Source organism: Apodemus sylvaticus, chromosome 6, assembly GCF_947179515.1.
Source record: "Apodemus sylvaticus chromosome 6, mApoSyl1.1, whole genome shotgun sequence".
Lineage (NCBI taxonomy): Eukaryota > Metazoa > Chordata > Mammalia > Rodentia > Muridae > Apodemus > Apodemus sylvaticus.
In genome coordinates, this window is record NC_067477.1 from 128,888,500 (window position 1) to 128,903,070 (window position 14,571).

At 45.1% G+C, this 14,571-nt stretch overlaps 1 protein-coding gene across 6 annotated transcripts in view; it reads right to left on the reverse strand.

The window, feature by feature from the left end:
- Thumpd2 (THUMP domain containing 2) overlaps nucleotides 1–14,571 on the reverse strand; it is a 39,286-nt gene that overhangs the window by 11,777 nt on the left and 12,938 nt on the right. For 5 of the 6 annotated variants that reach the window (XM_052186463.1, XM_052186465.1, XM_052186466.1 and 2 more), the window contains 3 exons: nucleotides 13,960–14,037; nucleotides 10,829–10,881; nucleotides 6,280–6,367 (listed from right to left, as the gene is read on the reverse strand). In XM_052186463.1, the coding sequence (XP_052042423.1) occupies nucleotides 6,280–6,367; nucleotides 10,829–10,881; nucleotides 13,960–14,037 (219 nt within the window). The remainder of the gene's footprint in view (nucleotides 1–6,279; nucleotides 6,368–10,828; nucleotides 10,882–13,959; nucleotides 14,038–14,571) is intronic. The other variant, XM_052186464.1, reaches the window with a different exon arrangement.

A 14,571-nucleotide genomic window follows, 5' to 3' on the forward strand; every position in this document is an offset into this window, starting at 1 on the left:
GAAGCCTAACCCGGGAGTCATTATTTCAAGAATTAAGATTCCTTCTTATACTCCAGGAGACCTCAGGCTGCTCAAGGCCCTCGGCAGGACTACAGGAGGGATCCCAGTATGGTCAAAGAACATCGAGTGGGGGGCAGAGGTGATGGTGACACTGAAGAGGCAGCCAGGGGACACCATGACTGTAACCTCCAGACTGCAGAGGTCTATGGCAGCATGCAGCCTGTACTTCGTGCCCGCCCAAACTGGGCACTGGGACTTTACTCTTTCTGGAAATGAAATGGCTGAGGAAGTGGTCACCATCGGAAGTGTTCCCATCACCATGTCAGAGGGAGGGAAGGCGGGACAAGTTGTACATTGCTCTGAACAGTAACATCTGAATGTCAGTCACATCACTGCCTACAGCATCAGGCTGGTTAAACCATGCCAGTCACTTGGCACACACAGCTTCAAGGAGTCAGGAAGAGATACAATTTATGTTTGAAAAGACATAAAAATTTGGAGAAAAAGCCTAATTGATTACTCCCACTCTGGGAGTTCCCTAAGGATTCTGGTTCTATTGCTGAAGGACAGGCAAGTGTTACAGGGCGTGAGTAAAGAAGTCACGTGATACTGCAGTCGGAGGGCATCACACTGGTTGCTCTGGAACATGAACCATCAGGAGGCTGGTTAGAGAGACCAGGCAGGAGAGATCAGGAATCACACTTGGTGAAATAGTTGGATTCTACGTATATTTTAAAGGGTGGAGCCAGAGAGCGAAAATGATGAAACTTTTTGTCTGACCAACAGAAGGGCTGTCTGTTACTGGGGGTGGGGGGGCAGATTTGAGGAGTCAGGAAATTCTTCTGACATGCTCATTTTAGACACCCCTAGAGTCTGGGTATCCACAATGAGGGACTCATAGATGAATCTAGAGCTCAAGGTTCAGGCTACAGATATGGGGTTAGGGTTAGTCAATGTGAGTCAGCGGATACTGTATTTAAAGCTGAGTGAGAATATTTGGGAAGCAAGGGACATTAAGAAGATACATCTAGGCACCAGGCCTTGGTACCCTAAACACAGATGTTCAGAAGATGAGGTTCAGACATGCTTACTGAGAGGTGGTGTGTGTGATTCAGGAGGAGAAGCAGAGTGGTTCCTAAGCAACACAGAACATCTGTCCAGGGAAAGCAGTCATGTCATCAGATGTTAAAAAGAACAACAGGCCAGTTCAGAGAGGTTTTCATGAAAGAAGTGGGCACGAGAGAATGGGAAGGAAGGGACCAGGAACACACATCAGTCATCTCCAAGCTTGTTTTGTTTGGGTGGGCGGGGGTGGGGGGTGGGGGATGGGTGTTACTTGGAGAGAATTTTATTTTATTTTATTTTATTTTATTTTTTCCAAGTTGCAAGAGCAATGGACAGGGTAATGGCAGAGGTCCTTTAAAAGGAAAAAGTCCTTAAATATGAGAGAGGAAGCTGAATACAGTATCCGGTTCTGAGATAGAATAGACAATTCCCCACCAAGGACAAAGGACAATGCTATGAGGGCGCAGATTCTCGAAGCTGACAGACTGGGTAAAGAGAACACTCTAGTTCGGGCTCTAAGTCTTCAAGTCTAGTAAGAAGGGAGAGCCCTGAAGGTGCAGAACCAAAACCAACCAACCAACCAACCAACCACCCACCAAACCAACCAACCAACCAACCAACCAACCAAAACCCAAGCCCAAAACTAGTATAAGTCAATAAAATTCTTCCTTTTTGAGAGACAGGATCTTGCAGGTTACCAAGGCTGTCCTCAAAACCCTGGGTTCTCGTGATGCTCCTGCCTCAGCTTCCCAAGTAGCTGAGGTGTGGACATTTCCACACCTGGCAAAGAACAGAATTATTGAAACAAGAGACATCCAGAAGACATTCTGGATTTAACATGGTCTAGGAAGGGACGAGGCCAGGTCATTACAGGGAGAGAAGCTAATAAACCAAGAGGCAGGCCATTTGTTGCCTGGCTATGGTGATCATTAAGAACCAGATACAAATAAAGGCTTTTACTCTAACGGGAATGATAGAGAGAGAGGTCTGTACCTGACTGGCATATCCAGATAGCATGTGCTTCAAGGGCAGAAGAAAGGGACCAATAACCAGTGAGGAGCAAGGGACACACCTACCCCACTTCAGGTTGAGTGGCACTCGGATGTGGGAGAAAAACATCCATCACTGGACGTGTCTACAGAGGAAGCAGGGTCCCCAGGGCACAGCCAGGTGTCAGGACCAGACAGTACCTGAAGGAAAGAAGTGAAAAATCCTTCAGGCAAGAAAATCTGTGTCCTGGTACCAAACATGTCTATATCCAGACAAACATGGAAGTTTTGATTTGTATGTGGTCACATACATTTATATTTAAACATGAACTTTGAAACCACTGAAAGCACAGAAAAGAAAAGATGGGAATCCCATCTCTAGCCTTATACAAAGTAGATTAGGATAAAGGTTTAAAGACCAGCATGGGGGCTTGATCCCTGGTCCAGATGATGCTCAACCACTAAGGCCCTGGTGCTCAGAGAAGCCTGGCTCCCACTGAGACTCCCGAGAAGGAACAGGTAGGGACTCCTTGCTTGGGCTGAGTAATAAGAACGGCAGTGGTCCCAGGTGGGAGCTTGTCTTCAGAGCTCTAGGCCTAGGAGACCAGACAGCTGCCTTCCCTTTGGGCATCCCAGGGACTACAGTTTCTGCACACTGCTGATACAGAGATCAGTTTGCCTCTTATCATTTCCTCAAGTCAGTCACGTATCCACTGATGTGGAGAGCCTTATTGGGGTGCCCTGTTGCCTGGCAGGAACCTGACTTTGGTCAAGGACAAGAGCTTCAAGCAGGAATCTGACATTAGGGCAGAATAGGGAAGTAGGTTATGACAGGAATTTTTATCTTAGGGTGGAATGAGAGAAGCAGGCTTCAGGCAAGATTCTGGGCTTGGACAAGGAAGTAGGCTCAGGTATTTTGGTCATTCAGACAAGCCCTTGGAAACAACTGTCATTGAAGTGATGTGGGTTTTTGCTTATTACCTTGACAATTTTGTGTTTACTGTCTTGCTTGTTCCTCATTGTACCACTATCGTTCTTAATTTCTGCATGTAATTAAATTGGTATAAAAGTGGATTGGAAATTATTAAACCCACCCTTCAGTCTCAGAATCGACTGGGGTCATGCTGCAGTTTTGTCTCTGTCTTTTCAATCCTCACTCCTGCTTTGGAGAACCTGTTGACTGACTGAGTGGGCTTGGTCACACTGATAACACACTCTGGCCTTAATGAGCAAACAAAAACACCTGGCTCATCTGAGGAGGGGAAGGCATCCTATTTCTCTAGCGAGCAGAGCTGTGGACTACTGGAGGGGCTGTGATATGAGACAGACACTCACACTTGACAACAAAGCCATGACTTTAAAGCTAGAAAACTCGACAAGTGATACAGGGAGATCATGTCTCTGTTACTCTTGGAACTTAGAGAACAGCTCAAATAGAGAGGTAAGACATGGGGAAACCACGTGGGAAAGATGAGTGGCTTGGAGGGCGGAGCAGCAGGTCAACACGCTCTACTGGGAATTTCAGAGGGCGAAACCAAGGAGTTTGAAGTCTCACTCGTGGGACAGCTGAGGCAATGATATTAAATAACGGAAGCGTGCTTAGCTAAGGGGAACAATAGACAGTAATTACTATTAAATAGCAACAATTTCACATGCCACAATAACTTTAAATCCCACTGTCCTAACAACGCACACGTGTGCATTTCCTAGCAGAGTCACTAGTGCTTTAATTGCTTTATTAATGCTAACTCATCTAGTCTTGAGCTGAACCTACTGTAACCATCACAGCAGGAAGGGAGATATTCTAAGGAGGGTCTGTCTCTCTTCTCGTCATGGAGAAAATGGACCCAGAAACTTTTCTTTGAACCTTTCTGCTGAGAGAAAACAAAGCCTGAGGAGGAATTTGGCTCAGAAGGATTTCATAGTCTGACAACTGCCAGACCACTGCACAACAGAGACTGGGGCTGGGACACGGTGGCGGGCAGGACAACACCTTGGACTGCTTAGTTATCTACACGGGCCCTTTATTTAACCGAAACACCCTGTCAGGACTGCAGAGATGGACTGTAGGTAGGTAGCTCACTGGACATTTATTGTTAGTTTTCTTTCTAATGTTGTTTCATTCATTACATCTTTTTTCTTCTCCTTTTTTCTATTCATGATTATGTTTTTTTAATTTAAAAATTATTTTACTCCTGTGTATGAAGTGTCTTGTGCACATAAGCCTGTGTACTACCGAGTGTGCCTGGTGCCTGAGGCCAGAACAGAGCGGCATGCCCAGACCTGCAGTTACAGATGGCGGGGCTCCATCAGTGGGTGCTGGGAATCAATGGGATCCTGGTCCTCTCGAAGAGCAGCTATTGAGCTTAGCCACTGAGTCATGTCATCAGCCCTGTTTGTCGCTGGCCTACTGAGGACAGGTGACTGAGGCCAGCCATCAGGGCTGCTAAGGCCCAGGCTCTGACCCTAATGGCTACTCAATGGCATGACATACTTATTTCTTATCTTGCAAACAAGAAACTGAGGCAGTGTTGTTACATATTTTTCCTAAAAGTCCTTGGCCAGTAAGTGCTGGAGACAAAACTCACGAGGAAGGTGACTCAGGAGCCTCTGGGAGTAAATGGAAATGTTCATGTCTGCCTAACCTAACACAACACCCCATCTAGGAGATCCTGGCAATATTACAGAGCTTTAGGATGGAAGACAAAACTCTTAGGAGCCAGACTTTAGAAAGAACCAAGAAACCCACAGTGTCTGGCACAAGCATTGGTGGCACCCGAAGATAAAGGAGGGAGAGCATTCCATGCCTAGAAGAGGAGAACTCCAAATCAAGACCCTCTGTACGCCATGATGAAGAAAGGAAGAAGGAGGGTCCGAGGATGGGGTGGATTTAGACATTGTTCCCAAATATGACAGGAGAGGACATGGCTATAAACTGACTTGACCCAAGTCATTGCTGGTGCCCCAGATAGGGAAGGGAAAGAGCAAGGTGAGGACCAACAGGCCTTGGAGGAGTCTTTGCAACTGTTGCCAAATGTGCTATGAAAGCATGCCTTTACAGAGAGCCTTCAAAGAGCTGAGATTCAAAAGTGCAGGGGCCGCTTTGAGGGATCTGTGATACACAGTAATTTGGTCCAGTGGAAGAGCTACGGGCTGGGAGGGAAGCCAGGACAGTTACAGAAGTGTGGCTGCAGGGAAGGGAAGACGAGGGAAGCGCTCCTCGTGACCCAGAAGGGGCAGCTGGGAAGAAAGAGTGGGAATGGATCAGTTAGGAGCGAGTAAAGCAACCTATGGGAATGACCCCAAGGGAGGAGGACATCAAGGGATCAGCAGGTCACAGTTGGGGAAGGTCATAGGTAAACAGTAAGAAACACTATGGACAGACAGCTGACAGGAAGTGGAGGAGGAAGACAGAAAGTGAATCTACCAAGCCTCTTCCTGGATATTTTCAACGAAAGAGAAGGGACAGAAAAGATCAAAGTCAGGCGTGAAGCTGGGTGTGGTGGTAATAAACAGAAAACAGAGAGGCTGACACAGACGCAGTCACAAGTTCAAGACGAGTCTTTGCTCCAAAGGGTGCTCAGGACTTCCCGGGGGGGGGGGGGAGGGGGGAACAAAAGGCGAAGTAGCAACAAAAAGACCCCCTTAAACTTGAAAGTGAAAAACTTGATGTGAAATGGTCAATAAGACACAAGACATGGTGAAGTCTGAGCTGAGCTGGCTGACCCAGGCAGAGAGGAGTTTCACAACACACGGAACATTTGCAGTGAAATCCTGCAGAAGGAGAAACACAACTTAATGCAAATACAGAAACGCGAGAAGTTTCAGAATAGCTTCTAGACAGTAATGCAGGTCGCAGAGAGCATACAGAACATTCCTCAATAAGAAAATACAACTTTCCTACTGTCACAGACTGATTAAGATGTTGGACATAGAGAAAGCCAACATTTTTAAAGATGAAGGTTCTATAGGCCACATTTTTTGGACTATGACTCACAAGATCAGAAATGATAAAATGTGATTCTTTTTTTTAGTCAAAATGCTTACAGAAGTTCAATGCAGAAAAGCAAAAAACGAGAAATAAAGCAAAGGCTTTTAAGTCAATTGGCAGCTGCAAAAAGTAAAAAATAATAAAGAGGAGAGAGAGGAGACAATCAGCCGGAGACTGTGAGGCTAGCACAGGAAGGGCCGCGCTGGCCTCAGAGGATCCAGGCTTCTTCCTCACCTTAATTTCAGCAATGGACGCCATGGCCCATGCGATGGTTGACCGCAGCCCAGCTGTCTGGATATACGTTCTGCTGGCTAAGGGAGCTCTGCAAGAAAGAGACAAGGTAGGTAGGTATCAAAGATTACCACACGCCGAAGAACAGGATGCAAAACATGATTATTTTGCCTCTGAGAAGCATTTTTACATATCAGCCTGATATGTTCTCTGAACTAGAGGATATTTTCATCTCATTATTAAATACCTTATGCATTGGGCCTTTTGTTTAATCAACTAGTGTGCCATTTAAGTATAACAATTTTTTTAGACAACTGAGATCTAAGTTACAAAAACATAACCACACATGACGGAAACCTTACTTAGCACTTCCGTCTTTCCACACGGAACAGCTGGCATCATCGAGGGGAACAGGGCTTTGTGATCTGGATGCAATATGGGGAATTTATAGTGTCTTCTGTAAGCTCGGTTTCTGCTGATTTGCATCTTTCTCAGAGGACAGAATGAGGCAGAAGCATACAAATGAGTCTCTGCTCTCATTCTCAACTGCAGCCCAGGCCCACCCTACAGCCCCCCTTCCTAGCTACCATGTTTCTACATCTGACAGACATGTATCACGTCTGCCATTTTGTGTGGATACAGGTCAGAGGTCAGCCTTGAGAGAAGCTCCTCAGAGGCTGTCTGTCTACCTTATTTCTCAAGACTGGTTCTCTGGAACCAGAAGCTTGCTGACTAGCCTTGGACTGAAGACAAGTGCAATGACCCTGCTGTCCACTGCCTCCCCAGTGCTGGGGCTCCAAATGGAAGCCATCTGGGGTTCTGAGGATGAAGTCAGGTCCTCACCAGGGTATAATAAGCATCTTACAGACCAAGCTGCCTTCCCAACCCTCGGTATCTACCCTTCTAAGGCAACAAGTGAAGGGTATCCTACTAGTGAGAGGGCTATCACACAAAGCCACAGTTTTCTGCATCCTTCTAAAAGCCTTTCAGTGTAACTCCACACAGGCTTGTTATCAGTTTATTTCTCATCTTTGTCTGGCTTTAGATTATTCTGTTTGTAACTCTGCATGCCTCTTATATTTTTAGAACTAGATGAGACACTGCAACTGTGCACTTCCTGTCACAATTAGGTGGTTCTGTGTGGTAAACCCATGTGAAATGGCCTTTTACTTGAAGCCTTTTCAGGAAATAATAGTCATACTATAAACAGCACTATACTTATAGCTTTGAATTCCAGGCTGTAAACTGGCAGCAGATAGACGATAAAATATTTTGATCAATGAATTTTGCTTCTACAAAGTAAGCTCGGCAATTATCTTGCTGCAGAACACCTCAGTTTATCCTATACTGAGTGGAAGAGTCTTCAGTCAGGAAGTCTACAGTCGTCTTCCAAGTATCAGGATTTGTATAAGACCTGGACAACGTTGACACATCTGTCAAATGTAAGCGTTCTTATTCTGCTTAAACCTAGGCATGTGATCTGCCATGACCACAACAAACGGAGCGGTTCAAACCAGCATGGAGAGTCAAGGGGCAAGCAGAGCTCAAAAGCTGAAGAATAAAAACTATGGTCTATTTGCTTTAAATCAGGTTTTAGTTGTTCAAAAGGAAATATAGGTTTTGGTTTGTCCCATGTAGATAAATTTCTTTCTTCTCTTACACAACATCCTCCATCAAGACGATGAGAGTGGTGGTTTGTATCACAGGTTGTTAATGCCTGGGAACAGCCCTCCCTCTCTAGGCACCCCTGTGGCCTGTGTGTGGGTTGTCGGGATCTGCCTGGATGATCTTTCCTTCTCTTGTCCACTGGGGAGGCCCTAATCCCCTCACACCTTTCTTGTCCTTCATACTTTCTATCGCTCCCTCCTTCCATCCTTCCCCTCTCCCTCCCCTCTCCCTCCTGCATAATTGTGCTATGCAGTCTAAGCAGTCCTGGGACTCCCCGTGTCCCCAGAGCATCCTGCTACAGAGGGCAAACATGGCTCCCACACCTAACCTTTCAAATCACTTAGGTCCTGTGCCCATGTGCCACTCAACAGTTAACTCCTTCCTAACTGGCCAAGCTTTTATCACGGGCCACTCTACTCCAAGACTGTATTTCTTGAACTTAATAACCGTCAGAGACATAGTTGTTCACCTCAGACTAATTGAATGGATTTCTGTAGCTCTAGTAATACTCCTCCCCTTCCTGAACAGTTTCAAAAATACAAGTTAAAATGTGTTCAACAAGCTCTGAACCTTAGAAACTGTCACACTGGCTGGCTCATTTAACCCCACCACAAACTTAGCTTGGTGGTTTGGGTACGAATAGCTCCCATAGGCACATACATACAAATGTTCTCTCCACAGAGGGTGTACTGTTTAGGAAGGACTGGGAGGTATGGCCTTGTTAGAGAAAGTGTGTCACTGGAGATGAGTTTTGAGGTTTCAAAGGCCATGCCAAACCCAGTCTCTCTCTCTCTACCTCCTACCGCACTATGCCTGCTTGCCTGCTGCCAAGCTCCCCACCATGATGGTAATGAACTCTAACCCTCTGAAACTGTAAGCCCTCAATAAACGATTCCTTCTATAAGTTGTCTTGGCATGGTGTCTAATCAAACCAATAGACAGCTCTAGGTAGGTAATATTACTTTCTTGATTTTGTACCAGAGATACCATGGACCTTGTGGATGTAGGAACAGCTAATGCCCTCGAGACTTCAAACTGCTCCTCAAAAGATCCATACAGTTCTTATCTTTAAAAAAGCAACCCTTCAGGAACTCCTTTGATATTCTGATGTGGCCATTGGATATCCTGGCCATCTTATGCTGTTTCCCAAGTTTCCACTATCTTCCATGGCCAGGGTCACCATGTTGTTCTTTGGTTCACACTCCCACAAATCATCATGTCAACTGTGAGACACCTTTGAGACTACTTCTTTCCTTCACTGAGGAAGTCAATGCAACTTACCACAGGATATCAACGGTATCTTCTCATTACACTGTGCGTTCTGGTTTTGAGTCTTAATATCCGAGTACATATGTGCTTATTATCAATTGTTATTTGAAATGCTATATGTATATGACTTGTGTGACTACAAGTATGGAAAAATTGGAATTATAAAACTTAATGAGTTAAAAACACTTATACAAAGTTATATATATTTGCTGAATAAAAATTTAACAGTTTTATATATAATTGAAAATGTAAAATATTACTTTGGCATTGGAATTTAAATATATCACTGCTGCATTTTAGTACTACTAGGCTTTTCTAGTAAGTTTCCAGGCTCACCTTTTTGGGAGGAAGCAGAGAGAAGCTGGGACTGTAGTTCAGAAGTATAACATCTGCTGTAGTGTATGTGTGTGAAGCCCTAGGTCTGACCCCCAGCATCAAGGGGGAGGGAGACAGGGAGAAGAAGAGGGAAGGAGTGGGGGGGGTGAGGCACAAAGAGAGACAGAAAGTGACTGAGACTTATTTCACGCTATGAATTCTTATAAAATATCCTTTAACTGCCTTACTTGGCCTGTGTGTTGGGGATCACTAATAAACACACAGCTCAAATGGAATCATTCTGCATTTCCCCCACCCTTTCTGTCAGCAATTAGGGGATTTTAAAAAAAGCCAGGTGGGCAGAAGTACTGCAGTTAAAGTCACTGTGGGCCCCGAGCAGGGCAGCCTGCACCCCGTACAGCACAGCACGCAACAGGTGAGGCCTGGGTCTGAAGAGCTGGCTGTGGGGTAACTGTGGCCCCGGGAAAGCATTGGGCCACCAAGGCAGGTCACAGTCTCACAGCGGTTGCAGTACCAAGAACCTTCACCTAATTCCTGGGCATGCGCACAGCTCTCCGCCTTGTGCTGGCCAGCGGCAGAGGCCCACTGGAGAAGAGCCATTATAACCACCTTAAGCATCTTAAAAATACATTCTCAAGTAAGACTGAGAAACCAAGAGCTTAAGGCAAATGCAGAATTAACAGAAAAGGGTAGTAAGCCACTGCGCTGTGTGCACAGGGTTAGACACGCAGACAGTTTTAAACACTGTTGCTGTTTACATGCTCTCAAGAACCTAAGAGCGACTGTTTGCATCCAACCAGCTTTCTCCCAAAACGCCTAGAAAAAGCAGCTGTTGCCCACTAAGAATTCAGTAGATACGTATTTACAAAAGAATTTGAACTTATTTAGTACTCTGCATGAGTAAAGAGACACTTGAAAATGATTTTTAAAATGAACAATAGCCTCTTGTAATAAAACAATAATGGCAATAAAATCTGGAGAATGTTCATATGCATATATATAAAACTATGCTTCATTTTCTTTTTAAGTTCTATCGCCAAGATGCCAAGAGACTAACAGTCTTTGCTTATACATGGGCCTGTGCAGACTAATGAATAGAAAAGTGAAGCGTCAAGATTTATCCTGCAGTCCATGAAGACTGTGGGCAACCTTTCTCAGCTCTGGTTAGATCAAGGCCTATCCCCAAGCAAAGACATCGGCAAACTGCCTCCTCTGCTGCATCAATAGTCTGTACCAGGTAAATAAAGTAAGTTCTTAATTCTACAGATACAGCCCTCACCTGAGCAGAGGAATCCCCACGACAGAATAAGCGTCACTCAGGTGCATGAAGATCTGAAAGAGCAAACACAGGAATCACACACAACACAGGAAAATACCACACCAGGCTACTGACGATTGGAAGCATTTGTTTTGAGTTCATATGACTTATATTTTAATAAGAAATGCCAAGACCTACTTGTCATGTCTGGAAAAAATTCTATTATCATTTGTCCTTAACCAGAGGTAAACCAAATTTAGGTTCATTTTATAAAAAGAAAAACCTGAGGTCTAAGTGGTGGGTGAGCTCTAGAGTCCTATGTCAAAGAACTCAGATCTTTCTGCCCTGTGACTCTCTGGACTGAAGTAAGTGGAAAGAGCTGGGGTGGCTAAGACTTCCTCGAGTCTGGTCTAACCTCAAGTAAGACTTACGGCCATGCAGAGCAGCCTATGACAGACAGCTCAGGCAAGGGACGCCTCTGTAAGCCAGCGCCCTCCTCCCTACTATCTGCAGGTGAGAGTCTTAGGTTTTTATTGCAGTGAGAAAAACCAGGACTAAATGCAACCTGGGGAGAAAGGAGTAATTTCATAGTACAACTCTCAGGTCACTCTCCATCCCTGAGGAAAGTCAGGGCAAGAACTCAAGGAGGGACCTAGAGGTAGGAGCTGAAGCAGAGACATGGCAGACTGCTGCTTCCTGGCTGGCTCGGAAGGTTTGCTCAGCCTGCTCTCTTGTACAGGTCAGGACCGCCCGCCCAGAGTGGCACTGCGACCCACAGTGAGCTAGCCTTTCCCACATCAGCCATTAAGAAAATGCCTCACAGTCCCAAGCACAGGCCGTCTGACAAAGGTATTTTTAGTGAGATCTCTCTTCCCAAATAACTATCTTGTGCCAAGCTAACTGGACCAAACCAAACCAAACCAAACCAAACCAAACCAAACCAAACCAAACCAAACCAAACCTCAATCCTTCCTTCTATTAAGTCCTGGATAGAATTTAATGTATCATCATCAGTTGACCACATCAAGTTAAAAAATGGGAATTTCTCTTACTTTTATAGTCTGATGAGACTTATAGACCATTCTAACATGTGAACCAAATGGTATTTTCGCCCAAAGTATCTTTCCCCTTACTTGCTGCTAGAGTCTGAACTCTGAGCCCAGGGCCTCAGTACTAGCATTTTCGCCAGAGTCTCTCTCATACAAGCAATTTTCATCCAGATTTGCATGAAACGGTTACACTTGTGCATAATTCCTCCATCAGCTGACATATCACTGCCAAACTTGCCAACTGTACCGATGATGCATTTTAGCAAAAGTATTTAATAGATAGAGTTCTGTTCAAATTTTAACATATATTGATTTCATTTTCACATACCAAATATCAGGAACTGCTTTTCTCACTATAAACTGAATTCCTATCAATTTTACAGGATCAAATTTAAGATTTGATTCTTCAGCAGTTTGAGTCAAACATTTTATTATATGTTGCTTTGATACCAAGTATGCTTTTGCATTATTACTTTAACCCATTATAGCTACTATTAGTTGCATGAGACGGTGGACAGGAGCTAAACTGATATTTTGGGGATGATTTTGATAGTATACTGGAGCTGGAGGACAAAAGGAGAAAACAAAGAGAGAATATGAAGAGGAGAAACAATGTCAAGTAATCTGGGACCAAATATTTTGGGCATGGTATGGGATTTTGTGGGACCATGAAAGGCAGCTTGGTCCCTTGCTGAGCTAAGGCTTGAAGCCCCAGAAACCTTGAAGCGACAGTAGGCGCTTTGTCAATTCCTGGGCACCAGGCCCCTGTCACTAGACCCCCATAGATTTGTGCCTATCAGTCATGGAAGGGCAATGCCCTGAGCCCCTCCACTTGTAGAAGATGTGACCTGTGGTCATGCAGGCTCAAGACAGATCTCTACTTTAATGAGGTGTCTAAAGGCCTGGAGGCTTAGCTAACAAGCTTTCCTTCCCAGACACTTCTCCCTGCAAAAGGTATTTAACCTCAGGCCCGCCCTGAGAAGTGGGGTAGGGTTTTACTCATTGCCACTCTCCGCTGCCACCACGACAATAAATACCTTAAAACCATGGACTGGCAGTGGTATACACACCTTTAATCCCAGCATTTGGGAGGCAGAGGTATATGGATTTCTGAGATTGAAGCCAGCCTGGTCTACAGAGTGAGTTCCAGAATAGCCAGGGCTATACAGAGAAACCCTGTCTCGAAAAACTAAAAACAAACAAACAAACAAACAAACAACCCCATGGACTGACTGTCTCTTTTCATCAGGATCCACTGTGGGTTGCCACAGAGAAGGCCTTCGCCTATAGAGCCGCCATCTAATGTCCCGTAGAAGGCTTCAGTGCCTGTGTGTCTAAGAGTTTGAGAACCAGATGGCCCAGCCTCCTCACAGGCCGGGGACCCGGAACCAGCTCCAGCTGTCGCACACTGAGACTGCGCTTCCCCGGGGCAGTGTCCTGGGGCTGCTGTATGGCCCAATACCCACCCGCCTGGTGACGACAGTGTGGGGTAAGTGCTGTCCTCTCTGAGCGGATGAGCCCTGTGGCGGAGCAGACATAGCACCCATAATCCTAAAATATAGCAGGCGCTACATTTTAGAGACGAAAAACACCAAATAAAGTGTGTGTGTGTGTGGGGGGGGGGCGGGGAGGGGGACAAAAAAGCCAACAACTCACAAAGGGTTCTGACTTATTTGGTCAAGTCTGTCCCCATATAAAGTTGTATCACATGGAATAAATTTATACAGAAATTATGAAACCAACTGCCTGCCTGCCAAATCAATTCAGAAAATGTTTTTTAAAGTATAGGGAAGGCTATTTTTTTTGTTAGCCTCTATATGTATTTGTTCCCAATAAAAGGCAAACATAATCCCACAAGTCCAACAAAGCCACTAGTCACGTCTCCTGAATGGTACACATGTGAAGACCACAGACAGTCTCTCTGTAACATCACTATGAATTTTTCTTCAGCTGTGGCCAAGGGACTCCAGTCTGGGGAAGACATTGTCTGCACTGTTTGGCTGCTGGGTCCATGCAGACATGGTTTTTATAACTGAGGCTCCCAAGAGAAGTATGAAAAGGAGCCGATGCTGCCGTGTAGAGGTTGAGATAGATATTCATTACCTCTAAATTTGGGTTCCTCAAGTCAGCTTTCCATCCAAACTGCCTCATGAGAGCAAGTCCAACCACTCTTCCTGCCTCCTACAAAGTGGCGAGTTATTAAAAAGGTAAGAATGTAAGAAAGACGAAAACTTTAAAACAGATAAAAGCTAGCAGCCTGGGGGAAAACCACGTCATAGCACCCGCTGGCCATTCAGTGATATTAAAACATGCTCCACAGATTGCCTATGTAGGCAATAGGGGTGGAATTCACTTTCTCCATCTTCAAACCCCTTGGGATCTCTACTCTGGCAATCCTAGATGTGTGACATAAGACCGTGACCTGCTACACGTGACCCTTCTAATAAAGGAATGAACATACACAGAAAGGTTAAACATGACCATCCTATGTTTGCATGACCAGATAGATCAGCTTCATCAGATTCAACCTCTGTGTGATTCTAAGTTTCGCTAAAAACATCCAGACCAACTTGGTGCTACTGAACTTTGTAAATGAGATCTTGGGATGAAAACAGGTTTCTACCTGTGATGGTCTGTATATGCATGGCCCAGGGAGTGGCACTGTTGGAAGGTGTGATCTTATTAGAGTAGGTGTGTCACTGTGGGTGTGGCCTT